We start from the raw sequence: 20,349 nt of genomic DNA on the forward strand, positions 1-20,349 counted from the left end.
CAGCAGGTGGCGGTGTTGAGTCAGTTTAAGGCCGCCAGGACGATCTTTTTTCTCCCCAAAATCTTTATTTGATTCCAAAACAGAGTGGCGACACTTCCATTGGACTCACCTGTTGGCCGCTCATTTTGTTCAATTTAATCTCCCAAACTAGCTTTTCTCCGTGTCGTACGATTCCGTGACAAAGGGGCGGCAAGTCGCATAGTATGGAGTTGAATCCACACACGTTTGGCCGGCATCAAATAAAGATTTTGGGGAGAAAAAAGATCGTCCTGGCGTCCTTAAACTGACTCAACACCGCCACCTGCTGTTGTGTAGTGTGAATAACAGGACATTTATTTGTCACGTGACTTTTGGCACTAATTTTCCGCCTTGCTGTTCCTCACACAAATGCAATCCGATCCGTGCGCAAATGCATTCCGATCCACGCGCAGCTTTCGTGTTCCGTACTTGTAGAATTGTTTTGTGTACTTGAAGGATTTTTTTTTGTACTTTGTGTAAAACATACTGTATTTGTTTCTGAAGCAAAATGCTTTAGTTTGTGAATGATGTTTTGCATTTGCAAACCACACTGAGCGTGTGTGTGAATCATTTTGCGTGAGTAAAACACGTTTTGTGTGCGTGTGAATCGTTATGCGTGAGCAAAACACGTTTTGCGTGTGTGAGGGGTTTTGGCATGAATCTAACTCCATAGGAAACGCATACAAGAGAGCCCGCGGCCAAGGTGTGTGTGCCAACGCATCTACCCCCAACGGGGGAAGATCCCGAGGGCTGAGGGAGAACCACCACCTGCAGTGCGTGTTCTCCCGGGACGCGAAGAGGTCCACCTGCGCTGTCCTGAACCTCTGCCAGATCAGTCTGACAATGTCGGGATGTAACCGCCACTCGTCTCGGCGGGGACCGTCTCGAGACATGAGGTCCGCCCCAAAGTTCTGGGCGCCCGCGATATGCAGGGCTCTCAGACTGCGGAGATACTGATGAGCCCAAAGCCAGAGCTCGACCGCCTTTCGGTGGAGAGCAGGGGAGCGGACTCCCCCCTGTCTGTTGATGTACGCCGCCGCCGACACGCTGTCTGTCCTGATCAGAACGTGGCGGCCGCGCACCAGGTGAAAGAAATGCAACAGCACTTTCCTCACAGCGTCGAGCTCCAACACATTTATGTGTGCTGTAGGGGGCGTGCGCCACTCGTCTCCGACCGAGTGAGAGAGGCACGTTCCTCCCCAACCCGTCAACGAGGCGTCCGTGAAGACCACTACGTAGGACGCCACCCTGCCCAGTGGAACACCCTTGAGAAGGGCGGAGGGTCCTTTCCAATATTCCAGGTCTGGCGACACCGAACGGGGGACGAGGAGCACCCTGAGCTTGTGTCGCCTGGGGTCCAACCGTTGGCGAGCAAACCACCGCTGGAGTCTGCGCATAAAAAGCAGACCCAGGGGGACCACGGGGTGGGCAGCTGCCATCAGCCCAGACAGGCGCATGGTGGACAGTGAGGTCACGTTTCTGCGAACGTGAAAACGGGAGAGCGCCGACAGGATGGCGTCTCGCCGAGGAGGCGAAAGCATCGCAGTCATGGTGGCTGAGTCTAGGCAAAGCCCCAAGTAGACTGTCTGCCGGCTGGGGAGCGGGGAGCTCTTCTCCCAGTTGATGGCAAAACCCAGGAAGGAGAGATGGTTTATCACCAACATGGTGTCCCTTCTCGCGGTCTCTTCTGAGTTGCTCAGAATAAGCAGATCGTCTAGGTAGAAGAGAATCCTCTTTCCCTGACGTCTGAGCGGTTCCAACGCCGTCTCCACACACTTCGAGAAGGTGCGCGGAGCCAGGGAATAGCCGAACGGCAGACACTGGTACTCGTACGCCATCCCCATAAAGGCAAAGCGGAGAAACTTCCTGTGCGCCTGCCGAACAGGGACGTGGAAGTAAGCATCCTTGAGATCCAGGGATGTGAACCAATCGTCCTCTCTCACACACCGGAACAATGCTCCGACAGTGAGCATTCTGAACTTCCTCGTGGCAACGAATCTGTTGAACACGCGAAGATCCAGAATAGGTCTCATTTCCCCTGACTTCTTGGAAACCAGGAAGTAGCGGGAATAAAAACCTAGGTGAGACTCGTGGGGGGGAACGACAGTGATGGCCCCCTTTACCAAGAGACGTGCCACCTCTGCTGCCAGAGCCGTGCTCGCAGCCGGGTCCCGTAGCGTGGTCTCCACCAACCCCATAAAGGGTGGGGGACGAAGCTTGAACTGTATGGGATGGCCCCATCTCAACGTGGTGTCCAACCACGATGGCAGAACGCACCGCTCTTGCCAACACGCATAGCGGTTGGAGAGAGGGCGAGCCGACAGCTGAGGAAGACCGTCCAGGAATAACCCGTATTCCTCTGCCCCTACCGCCTCCACACTGCGTGTGAACCAAGGGGGGCTTCCCACGAAAGGGAGGAGGCTCAGCGAGCGTAGGAGACGTACCACAACTAGCAATTGTAAAAACAACGAGCTGTCTAGACGTCACGCTCGTGCCCGCTGAACAGGGAGCGAGCCGTCCGGCCGCAGCACCTGTGCGCATGCGCTGTCCGCAGGCTGTAGCCACAGCCACAGCGCGCGGACCCATCTCCTCACCTATACAGGGTTGCCAACTTCGGGACTTTGGCTGGAGTGAGACTCTAAAATATTAGTGTGAGCGGCAAATTTTTTGGACAACCCTTAACCCTAAAAAAAAATGTTATACAAAATAGTCCTCGTTTACTAAGTATAAACCCTCATCTATGAGAAAAAGTTAAAGAATGGAAATGCTTTTTCAAAATGTACAATTCATTTATTGATTGCAGTATTACAAAATAAAGACGGGCATCTCAAATAAAAACAGAAAAAAAAAAGGAACACAATAGTTACCCCAGGGCTGTGGTGTGTGTGTGTGTGTGTGTGTGTGTGTGTGTGTGTGTGTGTGTGTGTGTGTGTGTGTGTGTGTGTGTGTGTGTGTGTGTGTGTGTGTGTGTGTGTGTGTGTGTGTGTGTGTGCACTCCGCAGCAGAGGCAGAACATAGAAGTTACATATTAGGCCTGTTGTATGCCACAGGGGCAGTTTTGGCCTGCTTCACAACCTCTGCAGGAGGTTCGTATCTGAAGCAGGGTTCAAGGCTGCTCATTTTCATGGTCATAATTGACGACAGGGTGCCTTCAAGGGGCAGTCGGTTTCTGGTGTCAGTCTTGTTTAGGCCAATCAATGAAAATGTTCGCTCAGCATTTGCATTTGAGTGAGACATGCTCAACACAATCTGGGCCACCTTGAATAATTTGGGGAATTTAAAAGTGCCACTTGCCCGATTCTTAAGATTTCCAAGATATACCCAGGGCTAGGCTCTACCCCCCGTGAAAATCGACAAGATATACTATATAGTATAATCAAACGTCCCACCAATATTTATACCACTTGCTTACTCTCTATATGTCATTCATGGTTTTATATTTATAATTTTTATTTTACTTTACATTTAATTCTTCATAATTCAGGCATTACAGAACTTTCATGGTCATAAATAAAAAATACGAACTGCAGTTTAATTTCTTTGTTTGTTCTTCAATTGACGTAGAATGGAGCAAAGGCTCCTAGGATTGGGAAATGCGTTTATCCAATAAACAGATGGAGGTCAAGTCTATTTTCGGAAATGTAGGGGGATATATTAGTGGCCCAACGTCGAATGGTATGACCAAAGATACGTCAGACAGAGAAAGCGTGCAAATTCGACGGTACCACCTTGTCATTTGTTTACCCAGGTGCCATGGCAACACCATTGCTACCTCTCATTGGCTGAATCTTTGAGAACGTTGTAGACTCAATCGATATAAGGTCGCGGGGAGACGAAGCTCTGTTCGTTTGTATATTTTATTTAAGTGACCATATTTTTGTTTTATGTTATCAAAGAACCAGTTGTTCTTGTTTTGGGGAACAAGTTCTTGTCGTTCACGTTCGGGATTCGTTCGTTGTGAACTAATCGGTCGCGACCGACCCATCCCCAAACGCGCATCAGTGGGCTCCGACTCCGGCTCTGAACTCTCTCTGACCTTTTCAAACGCAACTTAGTATCAGGTGCGTGGTTTTCAGCGAATCAACGATCAGAGAATACTGCCGTGATCACGTTGTAGGTAGGCAGATGTTACAGAGGGCTGAGAGGGGGAAAGAGGCAACATGGAGGAGCGCACCACAAGCGTAGGACGCAGGTGGCCTGGGGAATATCGCTCTTTAGGTACCATGTACTGCCGTTCGGCCGAACGGTCTTTACTCTTTTCTTTAATAGGGAAAGAAAAAGTAGGAGCAAGCGTCCGGAACTTCCCGGTCCGTGGCGCTGCTGCTCTCCCCGTGCGCGGCGGCTGCGGCTGCTGCACCGGGGCTGGAGTCGGAGGCGGCCCCATGGAACGCTGGGACCGGCCTAGACCCCGCTTCCTCTCAGCCTGCTGGCGGGAGGAGCCCGTGAGAATCGTCCCGAACCGGGAACGATTCTCACGAACTGACTGCTGGTGCGCGAGCAGCTCGGAGAACCTGGGACCAAATAGGCCATCCGGCGCTAGTGGACCCTGGACGAGGCTGGCCCGCTCTCGTTCCGGCACCGCAGTGTGGGAGAGCCATATGACCCTTTGAATCATGGTAGCCCACGCCATATGCTGGCTGGCCGAAACGGCTATCGGCTGGCATAGCTGGAGGATGGCGCTGGAAAAGCGGGAAACCGACAGCCATCTCGCGGCTTCCTCCGGGCCGTAGGCCTCCCTGTCAGCCGACAAGGAGACCATGGCAGAGGAGAGCAGGGCGATGTTGTTGACCGCCGCCGCGGATTGAGAGGCAGAAACGAACACCCTGTCCGTTAGGCCGACAATCTGCTTCTGGAGGCGGTCGGGGGGCAGCGGCTTTTCATCCGGCGCCCGGACAGAGAAGCGCTGCCAGGGGAGGCTCCAGGCGAGGGATCCCCCTCGCCTGAGTATCGGCCCACCCCTCCACGTTGGTGAAATCCGTGTAGGATCTTACCGGAGCCTTCAGGGTCGAAGGGTCCTCACCGGCAGCAATAAACAAGTGCTTCAAAGGCGGGAACAAGGGGCACTGGGTAACCCGCCGGGAAAAAGATGGGGTGCGAAAGCACTCGCCCTGCATATCGTCAGATACGGGGGCGAGAGGCGGGGCCGGCATGGGAATCCCTTTGATGGCCGCCGCCTCATCCATGATCTCCCGGAAGAGATCGGTCATCCGGCGCGGACCCTCGTGTTGTATGACGGTGGCGGTTGTAACCCGAGAGCGGGAAAAACCGGACGCCGAGTCGCCGAAGACGTCGTCCAGGGAGGCGTCGATGATGCCATCGTCGACGTCAGGTCCGAACAGGTCGATGGCGTCAGCCATTTCCACCGCAGGGGAAAAGAAGAGATGCCTGGAGAGGATCCCCTCTTCAGGCAGCTCCCGGCAGGCGACACAGGAGACGGGGGCCGCCATAGCAGCCGCGGCGTGGTCGGCGCCGAGGCACCAAAAGCACGCCAAGTGCCCGTCACCCGGTGCCAGGGAGGCGGGACAGGAGGCGCATAGGAGTCCTGAAAAGGACCTAGCTCTAGGAGCGCTCTCAGGTGGCCCTGAAAAGGGCCGTTTGTCCGCGGCCTCGCCCGAGCCGCTGCCACCGGCTTGGGAGATCCGTGTTGAAGTTCTCATCTTCTTAATAGTAGTTCTCAATTTCTCGCTGATAAGCACAAGTGCTGAAAGAAAAGGGAGGATGAGCGACGGTATACACCGCTTTATATAGACACGATACCGTGGGAAATGTGGGCGGTGCCCACGCTGATAGGTGCATAGTTTGAATTTTCAGCGCGCGCAATCGCGCGCACGCGACAAGCCCATAAGGCGAAGGCTAGACGGCGTAGCCTACATGAAATAGAACACTGCTGCTGAGACCCCGCAATTCCCTCAAAATGCAATGCAAGGTTGGTTTTATTTCTAACATTATTCCATAAACACAGACATTTCAATCTATAGTCTGTCGTTATAATTGATTAACCTCGGGTGTACTGTGGAGTGGGTAAGACTGTTTTTAATAGCAGGCTAGCATTGCCCGTTGACGTGCGCTAGCCTAGCACGAGCGAACTCTGCAACTAGAAGGACTGAATGAAATGTGTTAAACTGTCTCCAGTGATATAGAATACCAATGCTCACTTCGGAATCAGGCCCTATGTCCAAAATTCCGAACTACCCCTTTAACTACCAGGCAGGGGTAGAATTCTTGGAAATGTACGAACATAGGGCCTAAATTTGATAAATTCATAGAAATCTGAGAACATAGGGTTATGGGAACATCGGGCCTAATTGTTTGGAGGTGCTATTGGCTGTATCCATACCTATGCACTCTTTAATCTTTACAAATCATTTTCTTTTAAGTCATACCTCAGTTTATTTATCAATTAATCATTTGTAATTATAATGTATAATCTACATTGAAAAGACAGTTAACAGCAACAAGACACATTACCCAATTTCCAATGAGTTAATGCAATGAAACCAGGTTTACTTGCGATCATCTATTTATTGTGAATAGTCATAGAAAAAAGAATGTGATGTCCAATAAACAGGAAGTGATTTGAATATTCTACTTTACATTCAAAACAGCTGAACTCCACTTAGCCCAGCCTCCCCATCGGGACACAAACCAGCCAGGGAGACGGAGCCAGCAATCCATGCATAACAGAACTTTATAAATCTATTTATTATTACAAATATATATATATAATATAATATATAATTGTTCTACTCAGTGATAACAACAGTGATAAGGTGTCAGATCTACTTCAGGTAATACTTCAACAGAGACTGACGGGGAGACACGCGCCCACATTTCCACAGGACAAACAGACAACTTACTTGCACACAGTGACACATTCATACAAACTCCCAGAATATAGGAAGGATCAAACATTTCAAAACTACTACTTCCCACCCAGGCTAAACGCATGTATTTCATAGAGGGGTTCGGGGCATGATACGAATGAAGGCAATTAAGGGGAATATTGCAATATAAGACAAACCACTGCTCAGGTCAGGGCGACTGCCATAAGCAGAAACATAGGACAAATGAATCCAAGTCCTATGGTTATAAATAGATTTGTGTATCCTGGGTCCTAGACTGAGCTGTGTGTGAACAGAAGTGTGGCAGGCAGTCTGTCCAGGCCAGATGGCAGTGGTGTTTGTGAATTGAGGAAAAAAAAGACTTTGTAGTGCAAGAGAATGATATCAGGCACAGATGCGTGTTCAGGCTTTATGCAAGTAGTAATGAGGGGTTTGACAAGCGTGCCAGCAACATGCCGGCAAACACTTGTGTATTCACAGATTAAGCAGCATCTGCTTTCATTCCACAAAACAGACTAAAACAAAAACAAAAAAGTGGTGGGTTAAGAGTTTCACATTTCCTGTGCACTAAGGCCTCTTTATGGACACGACTAACCCAACAATGTGGAATAAATCCAGGTTGCCGTTGTAATTGCTAAAATTGCTTTAAAAGCCATTGGATTTTACAAAGATTACTTGCGACTTGAGAAGATGTCTGTGAATCTAAAATAGAAAGGTGAAGTGAAGTAACACTAAAGGCATCACATTTTTATCAAATCAATATTTGTGTGCCAACGTGAAAAGTTATTTCAGAGACTAAGTTAAGGATAAGGCCACACCTCAGTGGAAATGAGGATCATTGAGAAAGTATTTCTAGTATGTCCTCAATTTGAAGTAAAATGCATCACGTCGTATTCCTTTCAAACGGTCGGTTAGAAACACCCTGTTCCGTTCTTCCTGGGGCAACAAGATAACTAAAGGGGCACCGTCTTCTAACATCAGAGTCTGAGGTCTGTCCTAGCACTCGTGAAGCAGCCTGCTTCAATGGCCAAGTGCATCTCCGTATAAACCAACTCAAAGAAGTGAGCGAGTCTCCTGATCTAAATAGGACAGTGTGTGTGTATTTTTTATATATATATATATATATATATATATATATATATATAGTTGGACAGCAGGAGGAGATCAACGGAGCCAGGAGCAGGGGACCCACTGTGGCTCTGTGTCCAGCTTGTTGATGAGGCGTAGCAGCTCGCTGTAGGCCTTCTCCTGGTCTGTGTTGACGATGACCGCGTCAAACAGGTGGCCGCAGCTCTGCTCCATCTCCCGTGCTTTCTCGATCACGATGCGCAGCTCCTCGGGCTGCCGGCCACACAACGTGTTAAAATGGACGTCTTACACTCACATTTAGATCATATAATCAGGAGCCTCTTCAAGAGTGGATCAGAGTCTCCTGATACAGGAATGGCCCAACTGACGGACTGCTACCTTGGGGTTCTTGTTTTCCTTGGCCAAGAGGGCCCTCAGTCTCTCTTGTGAAGGTGGGGCGATGAAGATGATGTAGGGCTTCAGGTCTGAACTCCTCAATATCTTCAGAGACTGAGAAAGTAAGAGCAAAAACAATATGAAGACCAAGTAGTCATAATCAGCCAATGATCGTGATGACATGACCAAAACAATGTTTTTGGCATATCTACCAACCTGTGTATGCAGACAGAGAAGGCAGATCTTTCCAGTGTTGATGACTTGCCTCACAGAGTCTGAACTGGTCCCATACAAGTTCTTCTCAAACTCGCCAGATTCTATCAGTTTACCTGGAATTCAGGAGGTTATTGAAATGGTTATAAGGTATGAGCTATTGTACAAAAACATCTTCCTTCTTTTCATTCTACTCTATCTGAACACTGGGGATAGGTATGTGGTGTATGACGCTAAATGACGGCGATGGTGGAATGGCTGATCTGCCATGGGACGGATCCAGTGATTGAACTCACCCTCCTGGCGCTAGAATCAAACTCAAAGACGGTATTGACACAGAGAGAGGAGGATGTGTTGTTGGAACGATTTCGTTTTAAACCGGTCTTTTCCTTATGGGATCTAATCGTAACGTTAGTGTGTTAAGGATCAACAGTTAACCGAAATGATTACACGTACCAAGGCAGGACTCTTGTTCACATACACGTAGATAAACATGGCAAAATGATCACGGTACATGGTGCACCTGACTGAACGGAGGAGAAGAACCAGCTGGCCCAGGTCAACTGAGCCCTGGTGAGAGAGCTGCACCACTGAGCCCTGGTGAGAGAGCTGCACCACTGAGCCCTGGTGAGAGAGCTGGATATTGATGCAAAAACTTTATCCTCATGTTAAAGGTCACCTATTATAACACCAGGTGTGAGTGTGATTAGTCATAACAAGACATTTTGAAAATCTGCACAAGGTAGGCGTGTCCACCTAGATGTGCGATGGACAGTGTAATTGATTGAATATTGATAGATTTAGATTTCCACATAACTGCCATTTTTTATGCTATCAAAAATATTGACTAAATTTAAGATCCAAGAAGTCCATAGATCATGTTTACCAATTTGTGTTCAATATTAAGCTTTGGAACTGAAGAACCTTTTTAAGAATCTTGAAAATTGTCGCTGTACAGATAAGAAAAACAGACGAACATTATTGGTCCAATAGGGGACATTTTTCAAAAAGTTTCATAAACGTTAAAGGAGACATATTATGGTGTTTTCCCAACAAGTAAACTGTGTTCCAGAAAACATGTTTTTGAAGCTGTTTGCTGGAAAAAAAAGAAGTTTTTATTGTAAAACGGGAAGCCATATGGATCCCAATGAAGGCCCAGATTAAACCGGTGACCCTCATGTCAATTGTTGTTCATGAAAGAAAACCCTTGACTTTGCAGTGTGCCCTGGTTGAGCAGGAGTAATTCCAGCGCAAGAGGGTTGTGGGACGGGAGTAGTGGAACTGAACTTGAATGGCGTGTCTCATGATGGAGATCATTGGTATCCTGGACAATGGCAAAAGCTTAGTTTATTTTTATTTGAAGTCGCGCCTACCATCCTTCGCTACCCCAGCGCTCTTTATTGTCCATATCTCTGTCCTCACGTCAAACAGGACACGTATATCATGCGGGATCTTACTCTGCGGTCGAAAATAGTAGCTTGAGAATTTTGACAAAGATTACTACTATGAGTTCGACCAATCAGATTAAAATACATGCAAATCTGAATTGCATATTGCCCTTACCGGCGGCTAATTCTGCTTCAAATGCCTGACGAGACACAAAATGGTAGTCCCGCGCACCCGACTCTCCATCGCGACGACTCCTTGTAGTGTCTGGAACATACAAAACAAAATGGCAATTTATTTTGATATCGTCATTTAAAGCATGAAAATAATCTGGTTGTTTTTCTTACGAGGGACAGCCCCAGCGAAGCGCTCTGGTTGGCTGTTGACCAGTCTCTGCTTAAGCTCCGCCTGGCCACAGCTCAGTGGACCAATCAGTGCAATCGGCCGCTTCCTGTTGGCTGGTTGATGGTACAGGGCCATTTCCTCATAGGTGAGAATTTCTTCAATGTCATTATCTAAAATGTAACAAAAGTTGAATTTAAAAACCAAACAAAACCAAAGTAAGGCACAGAAATTAAAGGAAGGAATACAAAGAAGTAGAATAAAAGCAGACCCGTGAGAACTACCCATGTGCTGTTCCCATTCAGAACCCTCAGCCATGCCAAGTTAAGGCCAATTTCCACCAGAACTGTCATAAAAACATAAAACGGTCCCCGAAGACAATAGAAACAATTATAGTCAATGTGGGCTATTCCACTGGATACGGTAGCGGCACGGAACCGTCCCCAAACCGGCACCTTGTTTACGATACTTGCCTCTTCTATTTTTAAAGGTTGCATAATCATTTTTACAATTCATAACTTATAATTATGCACATCTTGAGCCCTCAGTCGGAACGTGTCCGGACCGTTTCTAGTGGGGATTGCAGTACGAACACAGCTGGCGTAGTGGATTAGTATAAACGCCAACGACCGGGGTTAACATCTCGCCGGTCTATCATCATGCCTTTTACCCCCATATATGTGGTGCCAGCACGGCCTTGAAAATATGGGTTGAAATTCGAAATAAGCACAAAAATATAATTCCATAACCTTTAGTGAATAAGTATTCCATATGCATGAGAATTGGGACTTTTAAGCTTCACATAAATGCGCGTCACTCGGGAGTCGAAACCCCCTCGCAGAAATTTAAGATTAAACCGCTATCTCCACTCTACCACTCTCTCACAGAGACACAATGCGCAACAGTAAGCATTGTCTACATAAGGTCCAACAAGGATGATCAAATAGCAAATACCCACTGATGAGAACCCGTCTCTCTCCTAAAGAATATTCTCAGGCAATGCCAAGGGATCGTCCCGAAAGAGCCTCTGTCGGAGAGACCCCTGTACGATACGGGCTCCGAGGTCCACGGGAACACCCAGTAATGGTGACGCCATTGTCCAAGGAGGGGCTAGGAAGCCGACTTAGCTGAAAACCTGCTCCCGACCAGGTTTGGTTGAGAGCATAAGTAACCATGGTGATACAGCGACGCTAAATGAGATCGAATTTCGTGTCCCAGCTAACCCAGGCTTTGAGCGCAACGCACCTCGCTAACCCACTAATCGAGGTTTGTAGTACAGGCCATGCCATTTTACATTTCTACAATAACTGTTTGAAGACAAAGACACGTTTGCTAATGGGAGTACGGCCCTCTTGATGGGAGTGGCTGAAGCTAATCCAAACAGATGGATAGGGGTGGCTGAAGCTAACACTATCAGATGGATAGGAGTGGCTGAAGCTAATCCAATCAGATGGATAGGAGTGGCTGAAGCTAATCCAATCAGATGGATATGAGTGGCTGAAGCTAATCCAATCAGATGGATAGGAGTGGCAGAAGCTAACACTATCAGCTGGATAGGATGTGAGGACAGGATGTGAATTGTATTCCCATTTTCCCCTCAATCAGCATTGACTATATATATGTTTGGGTTACTTGCAGCTATGAGCTAGTTAAAATGTTGCACATGACAACTTTAAATGTTGGAACAAGAAATGCCACACAAGGAGCCAGCAGACATACCTTCGTTCTTGTGGGCATTGTAAAGCAGCTTCTTTCTCTTCCTCTTGTTCTTTTTTGCACACCAGAGCTTTCCTATAGGGATCCCAAAATGGATTACTTACTTACTTCATTCATTATATATATTATTATTATTATCAGTTGAATGGTTTGTCTTTAAAACTGACCAGACTTCTCTGGTTCTTTGTCCTCCTCAATCGTCTGCTTCATTGCCTCTCTCTGCTGCTGAAAACTTTTGCCTACATCAACGGAAAAGCAAAACCATACAGTCACATTGTTGTGTTGGTGAACGAGGAGGACGAAGAGACAAATGGTGCTTACAGATACAGAAACACATTTGGTAGATACTCTACCACGTTTAGCAGGAAACTGTGGCCTTTTAATAAGCGCTGTAAAAGAAAGCTCAACACTATAAAGTCTAATTTTGCTTTTCCACGCTACTGCAGCTGGTTGCACCAGCAGAACGTAAGGTCCCACTTAGGCTACGTTGAACGTAAATCACCCAAACGTTCGACTTTACACTCTACTAAAAAAATAGCAGTTGCACCAAGCAGATAGTTTCAACGTAACACTAAGTTATAACTTATCTTTTACACCTCCCCTCTAGCTGGTGTAAGTTCCATACTAACGATAAAGAACCGTTAAAAGAAAAAAACGTAAAAAGATTTCAACACTAACGCAGGGTAAAGATGGCTATTCGTTTTGAGCAATGGGAAGAGGAGTTTCAACGCGGTTTGCGCCGGGAACGGATTGTCCGTGACCGTATCGATCCATTTCTTTATGATGATGTTGAATTATATGCACGATTTCGGTTTTACCGGGCGGAATATTATATTTATTTATTTATTATAAAATCCGCCATCAAATAGCTTAACCTCACGCCTATACCGTCCAAGCAAATTTTAGAGAATAAATGACTGAAACTGTTTTGTTTGCCCTCTCATTTGGGTGCTAACGCGTCTTCACTCGGATAAGGTGGAAACTTGCCGGTATTTCCTGTTTACATTGTTAGCTGTCAATGATTGGCTTGAAATTATCTAAACGTCATTAAAAGCGACACTGGCACAATTTATGCACTACTAGTAACGTTACAACTTAAGTTATGGTGGTGCAACCAAAATTTAGAACACCTTTAGTTTGACACTAGCTACGTCGAGCGTAGGGTTAAGGCGAACTTTACACCCAAACTTATGATCGGCTTTACGTTCTGCTGGTGCAACCGACTGCAGGACAGTATAATGCTAATGATAAAATAAAACAAACACTGCTCCCTCTTCAACATATTTCCATATTGCACTATTGCCTTCCATAATGCCCATTCTGGTTGATGCCTCTCATTGTATTCTCTTCATTGATGGCACAGTTTAAGGTTAGCTAAATTAACCCAGATCTAGCCTCATGATTGTAGGGGTGTGGCCGTACCGGGGACCAGTCCGGCCAGGGGCTGGTTCTCCTCGTCACCATCACGGTACGCCTGCCACCAGTTGGGATCCGTCTGACTGATGATGTGGAGGATGTCTCCCTTCTGGAAGGACAGTCCGAGCTCTCTGCAGGGTACGTAGGGGTCGTCTGAGGGGTCGTAATCAAAATGGGCCTTCACGTGAATCTGGGCGAAGGGATATGAGAGGGATGGTTATATAGATGAGGCCACCCATTTAAAGACATTTCAGGCCACAGATTTAAAGACATTTCAGGCCACCGATTTAAAGACATTTCAGAGCGGGTTGTCAACTCACCACTGTCTCCTTGATGGGAGGAGGTTTACCCTCTGTGCTGGGGATCAGCACAAAGGTGAGGATGCCGTGCATGTCCGCCTGTGAGACACACGGGACAGTATTCAAATTTACCCTGGATCTTCAAAAGCAACCTGATTTAACACCTGAAGTCAACCAATTATTATTCTACTGACAATATTTTGTCTGCAGAACAAAGGCTTACATGTTGCTTTCAAAATGTCTGATTGAAACTACCGCATAATGTGAATGAGACCACTATCAAAGACTGTTCGTTGGTAGTGGTTCAAAATGTTCCAAAGTCGTGAACGTCGGGTCCCTGATAAAAAAACTCTCTCTCCCCTTCCTTTCTTCAAAGTACGACGCCACTGCTTCTTTCTGATACAGGAAGTTGGGGACTTTTGCTTACGTGAAGATAAATCTAAAAGATACATGCTTGTATGTCAAAAAATGCATGACATTTTATTATACTGCTTCGTCAGTTATGTCCTTCCTTCTCTGCATTATACTAATATCATAGTAGTGTAGGGTACCCAACCACCCCATTGTCCACCAACATTTCAAGGGAAACATATGTAACTAGAAATGTGTGCAAGAAAATGTGTGTGGCTGTTCCAACTCTTCGTGTGTGTAATATTCAGTGAGCATGCTAACGTGCTAATAATAGCAAGGCTAATGAGCGAGCACGCAGAGTTCCACGTCCCCGGGCCGCTTTGAAGCAGAAATGAGATTGCTTGAACAACGATTGTTTTTTTTTTGGTTGTGAGTTATAATAATGATAATAATAATAAATTGATTTTATATAGTGCCTTTCAGGATACCCGAGTTCGCTTCACAAGAGTGGGAGGTAGGGTGTGTGTGTAGGTGAGTGATTGAGAGTGCAAATGCGCAAGGCGCTGGGTGGGGTTGTGAGTTAGAGGCCCTAGGCCTCAGAGAGAAGGTGTGCTTTCGTGTACTTTTTGAAAGTCTCCATGGAAGGGGCACAGCGGATGTGGGGGGGAGCTGGTTCCACAGAGTGGGGGCGGACACGCAAAAGGCCTTATCCCCAAAGGTCTTGAGTCTAGATTGGGATTACCAGCTGGTTCTTGTCAGAGGACCTGAGGGACCTCAGGGGGGTGTAGGGGTGGAGGAGGTCAGAGAGGTAACGGGGGGCCAGAGCATGGAGGGACTTGTATGTGAGGAGTAGAATTTTGAATTAAATGCAGAACTTGACTGGTAGCCATTGGAGCTGCATCAGGGTGTGGGTGATGTGCTGCCAGGGCTTAACGCCAGTTAACCCATTGGCGCCGGATGCTGCGTAGCGCAGCATAGCCCCTCCTGCCGGTTGCTGCGTAGCGCAACATAGGCTTTCCTGCCGGTTGCTGCGTAGCGCAGCATTTTGTACACGTGCTGTTTTCATGACGAATGCAACATATAACTCACTCTGGTTGGTTAAAAATACACATGGGGTGGGTCTTAAGGCTTTGGTAAAGATCAGGAGACCACCAGAACGAACTTTGGTTGGCTGAAAATCACGTCAATCAATCATATAGCCACGCGATATTCTATGTTTGTTTTTAGCGACGCGTCTAGCTGGCGACCGAGAAGTAGCAATGAACATGGAGGATTTTGATAGCGATGGCAGTGATATTGTCATAGAATTCAAGGGATTTGAGTATGAGAATGAGGACGAGAATGATTTTGTGCCGGTTGATCCACTGGATCGGGCACAGAAGTGGGAATTTTTGGACACCGAAGGAGAGGAGGAGGATGTCTTTCGGGGATTCCAGGTGGACTGGAGAACCGGGCAATTACCAGCCTTGGAAAACAAAGACATTCTCTCGCACACCGGGGGTGAAACAACCGATCCCCTTGGATGCTAGCCCACTCGATGTGTTTTCCAGGATCTTTACCGATCAGCTGTGGGACACGTTATTGACCGAAACGAATCGGTACGCGCAACAGGTACGAGCTCATACCCCCACGACCTCAAGTGGACCCCGGTCCCGAAAACAGAAATGAAAACATTCCTCGGGCTGTGTCTTTGCTTTGGAATTTTAAAGCTACCAGCACGCCGCGATTACTGGAGGCAAACTAAGTGACTCTACCAAACAAATGTCAAGGGACCGTTTCGACATGATCTGGAGGTAATTATTTATGTTTTATTTTCTTGTGCTCTCTTCCCAGTTCCATTCTCTTCTCTTAGAAAACGGAATGGCCAGTAATGATAGTGGTGCTATAGCAATTACTAATGGTGATGATGGTTGATATTGAATCAATACAATAATGTTAGTCATAAATACAATAATGGAATAATGAATAAATAGTAATACAATTATGAATAAATATAAATACTATAAATAACATAATACAAATAAACACAATGATGGAAATAAATGTCAGGCTCAAATTCTTTGTCATATATGCATTTTCAGATATCTCCATCTAGAAGATAACTTGGACCCTGCCTTGGATAAATCCGATAAGCTGTGGAAGATCCGGCGGTCCATGGACCTCCTCTTGCATCAGTTCCAGGCCCTCTATGAGGTCAATGGGTTTGTGAGCGTGGATGAGTCCATGGTAAAATACAAGGGACGCCTTGCCTTCCGGCAGTACCTCCCCATGAAGCCGGTGAAGTGGGGGATAAAGGTGTGGGTCATGGCAGAGAGCAATACAGGCTACGTAAACTATTTTCAAGTTTACACAGGGGCCATTGCAGGCAAGACCGAGACAGGCCTGGCTTACCGGATTGTGTCAGACCTGGCTAAACCGTATTTTGGGTCAAACTTGTGTGTTTACATGGACAACTTTTACACCAGCGTGAAGTTGTTGCTGGATCTGCAGGTCAGGGGTGTGCCTTTACAATGCTTTGGTTAAAATGTTATTTGTTGTATTTTATATCATTGATTTATACTGTTTTTTCTTCTTAATCTTGTTTTGAGAATGTTTTTAAAATGTTGCTGTTATGGTTGTGCTCAGGGAGCATGTCTTAATAAAACCTGTAGTTCTTACCTTTACAATGCTTTTTATTTCATGTTTCTAGGTGCTCCAGAAGCTTAGATATTAAGGTTTAGGTAGACGTTGACAATTCTTACTCTTTTCTCAGAAAACCCTCAGGAAATGAGGTTCTTTTTCCTAGAATAGCATAGGATTTTAGCAGGCGTTTTTAGCAGGCGTTTTAGGCATAAATGGGTTAAGACCCTGGCAGCTGAGTTCTGCACATATTGCAGTCTGTTCAGGGTTTTAGAGGGGAGGCCGGTGAGTATGACGTTGCAGTAGTACAGGCGGGTAGAAATGAAGCAGTGGATCAGGGTTTCAGTAACTGAGTCTGAGAGTCGGAGTCGTGCGATGTTCTTCAGGTGGTAGAATGCAGATCTTGTGACGTTATTAATGTGGGACTGGAATGATAGGGTGGGGTCTAGGATGACACCCAGGTTGCGGACTACGGGTGATGGAGTAGCCATCCACTTCCAGGAGAAGATCCCCAACCTTCCTAAGCAGTGGATTGGGGGCCATCACCATGAGCTCAGTTTTATTGCTGTTCAGTTTGAGGAGGTTGGAGGTCATCCAGGTTTTTTGTTCTTGAAGACAGTTGATGAGTGGACCAGGCGGTAGTTGAGTGGAGGGTTTGGTGCTGATGTATAGTTGAGTGTCATCAGCAAAGCAGTGGTGAAGAATAATTCAGCCAAGGGGCAGCATGTATATGGTGAAGAGGCGATGGCTGAGCACAGATCCCTGGGGTACGCCATGATTGACTGCAGCCAGGGTGGAGCAGGCATCTTTCAGGGTGACATGTTGTTTGCGGGTTGGAAAGGTAGGACTGAAACCAGGAGAGAGCTGAGCCCCTGAGGCCGATGAGCTCAGAGATACGGGTAAGGAGGATGGAATAGGACACTGTGTCAAAGGCTGCAGAGAGATCGAGGAGGATGAGAATGGAGATGAGGCCATTGTCGGCGGCAGTAAGAAGGTCGGTGGTGATTTTAATGAGGGCGGTCTCAGTACTGTGCCGAATTCTGAAGCCTGATTGGAGGGGTTCAAAGAGCTCATTTTGGGACATGTGATGTCCCACCATGAGCTGGGAAGCCACTGCTCGTTCCAGGATTTTACTTAGAAAAGGAAGGTTGGAGATCGGACGATAGTTGTTTGGCTCGTCAGGGTCCAGACCAGGCTTTAGCAGGTTGGGAATAACTGCTGCTATTTTGAAACCTGAAGGCACCTCACCAGAGTCCAGTGAGCAGTTGATGATGGCGGCAATAAAGGGACAGATGACAGGGAGGCAGGTCTTCACCAAGGTGGTAGGCATAGGATCCAGCTTGCTGGAAGAGGTCTTAGCTTTGGACACCAAGTAGGGATGGGCGTGAGGAATCGATTACTCGAGTACTCCTCGTTACAAATGAACTCGGTTGGTGGACAGGCAAACTCGAGTTTGCATATACACACACAAACAAAGTTTTCTGAAGCAAATGTATCAATTTTCTGTGCGGCGCCACTAACGCATGCCGTGGGCACAAAGCAAATGAAATGTATCAAATTTCTGTGTGGTGCGTTCCGTGCCGTGTGCAGGCACGCCAGAATTCAAAAAGTTAAGAGATGGCGGTTAAAGCAAAGCGCAGCGAAGAATTGAAATACTTTAAAGAAATTGCAGATCATAAGGTGAAATGTAAAATATGGCAAGCGAAATCGAGCTACCGGAGTACTACAAGTACTATGCGGCAACATATGCTCCTGAAACACAACGGTGAGTTCGGGAAAGCAGACCCGCAGCAACCAAGTGTGTCGGCTATTTTCACCACCGTAAGATGCAGCTGTAATACCGGCCGTGTATTTCCATAGTCCATTTGCTGCCGTTTTATTTGCAGCTTTAAATTATTTGCAATGGTTAGGCTACTTGTTTCGTTTTTTTTTGTTTTTTTTTAACTGTTACAGGTGTTGATTTTAATTGGTCAGAGATCAGCACTGCAGTGGACAGGCTGGGGGGGGGGAGTAGAAGAGGGTGGCGTTGAGTGGTGTTGCAGAAGGTGGTTGTGAATGGATTCCTCTTTGTTTTGGAAGAAATCCAAGAACCTGGAGCACAGGTCTACGGCGTCAGTGGGTTGGGGAGCATGGGCGCATGAGTCTGTTGATGGTTTTGAAAAGCTTTTTGGTGTGGTTTTGTTGGTTATTAATAAGCATGGAGTAGTAGAGTGTCTTTGCCTTAGACAGAGCCTCCTTGTAGTCCCTGATATGGTCTTTGTAGGCCTCATGATGTACGGTGAGGCCAGATGTCTTAAATCGCCTCTCAAGCCGGCGGCCAGCTGCCTTCCTGAGGCGGAGCTCAAGGTTAAACCAGTCAACCAAGATGGGCGTGAGAAGGAGACCAGTCGGGTTATGGGAGGGGCGACTGAGTCCAAGCTGAGGGAGAGAGCAGTATTGTAATGTTCCACCAGACCATCCACGGAGGTGTTAGGAGGGGGGGTGGCCAGGTGGGTCGCTAGGGTGGAAGACAACAGGGATGCGCACACCTGATGGTTTTCCGGAATGTGATGGTTCGTTTCCTGGGCTGACTGGGTAAATACACAGGAACAGAGAATGAGATAGCAAGATGGTCAGTTATAGCCAGGTCATCACACTGGAGATGACAGGGGCTGATTCCAGTGGAGCACACAAGGTCAAGGGTGTGCCCTTTGGTATGAGTTGGATCAAGCACATGTTGGGCAATACCAAGACAGTCCAATAGTGACATAAAATCAGAAGCAAAGGGGCAGTTAGCTGAGTCCACATGGATGTTAAAGTCACCCAACAGAATGGTAGATGGGTACAAAGGGCAGATGGTGGCGAGCAACCCAGAAAGCTCTGACAAGAAGTGGGTGGAGGCTTTAGGGGTAGCCGGTAGATAAGCAGACCTTGAAGCGGTGTAGCACCTGCCAGTGCGAAATGGAGACTCAAATGAAGTGGAGCTAACTGGGAATTCTTTGACCTGTTAATTCGATCAGTGAATGACAGCTAGCCCACCACCGGGGCCAGGGCTACAGGTTTTTGATAGTCTGGGGAAGTGGCTTCGTTGAGGGTTACAAAGTCCTGCTGGCTCTGCCATGTCTCTGTCAGACATAGGAAGTCGAGCTTTTAATCCAAAATAATATCATAAATGAATAGGGCTTTGTTATTTAGTGAGCGAGTGTTCAGTAACATCACCGAAGCATAGCGCCCCCTGTGGCTTAAGAGGTCCTTTACTTTTTGGAGGCCTGCTTACGAGCGGTTTATATTAGTTTACCCCCGCGTTTTTTCCCAAACAGACTTGCAATACAAAACCTAACCACAGTGGTTATTTGAAATTTACCCAGTGACGTAATTTTGTTAGCTATCAACACCTTTCACATTCCCTAAGGGGGGTTGGGGGTGTCTTGATTAGGCCTCTTGGGTTCTCTGAAGCGGACTTGTGATGAGTTGAACACTGGAAGCTAATTGGCATATTATTTTGGTCATTTTGGTTTACAGTTCAGGGTTTTCCAAAACGTTCATGGTACAGCAAAATCTATCCCGAAGGACATTATGGGTCCTTCTTAAAAGTAAAAAAATAGAGAAGAGAAAGGAAAATAATAAGACACAAGGTAACAATAGTGTGGCTTGCTTTGCAACCACACTAATAAACCATTATGAACATTAACCATGAATAGGTC

The 20,349-nt window shown here is 46.9% G+C and overlaps 1 protein-coding gene across 7 annotated transcripts in view; it reads right to left on the reverse strand.

Moving 5' to 3' along the window:
• Positions 1-7,973: 7,973 nt before the first annotated feature.
• Positions 7,974-20,349, reverse strand: part of LOC130383204 (protein PALS1-like) — a 31,549-nt gene continuing 19,173 nt past the window's right edge. For all 7 annotated transcript variants that reach the window (XM_056591289.1, XM_056591295.1, XM_056591294.1 and 4 more), the window contains 9 exons: positions 13,718-13,795; positions 13,404-13,587; positions 12,149-12,220; positions 11,985-12,056; positions 10,271-10,438; positions 10,101-10,190; positions 8,541-8,653; positions 8,328-8,438; positions 7,974-8,201 (listed from right to left, as the gene is read on the reverse strand). In XM_056591289.1, the coding sequence (XP_056447264.1) occupies positions 8,025-8,201; positions 8,328-8,438; positions 8,541-8,653; positions 10,101-10,190; positions 10,271-10,438; positions 11,985-12,056; positions 12,149-12,220; positions 13,404-13,587; positions 13,718-13,795 (1,065 nt within the window). In that variant the 3' untranslated portion in view covers positions 7,974-8,024. The remainder of the gene's footprint in view (positions 8,202-8,327; positions 8,439-8,540; positions 8,654-10,100; positions 10,191-10,270; positions 10,439-11,984; positions 12,057-12,148; positions 12,221-13,403; positions 13,588-13,717; positions 13,796-20,349) is intronic.

This window comes from Gadus chalcogrammus, chromosome 5, assembly GCF_026213295.1.
Source record: "Gadus chalcogrammus isolate NIFS_2021 chromosome 5, NIFS_Gcha_1.0, whole genome shotgun sequence".
NCBI classification, from domain to species: domain Eukaryota; kingdom Metazoa; phylum Chordata; class Actinopteri; order Gadiformes; family Gadidae; genus Gadus; species Gadus chalcogrammus.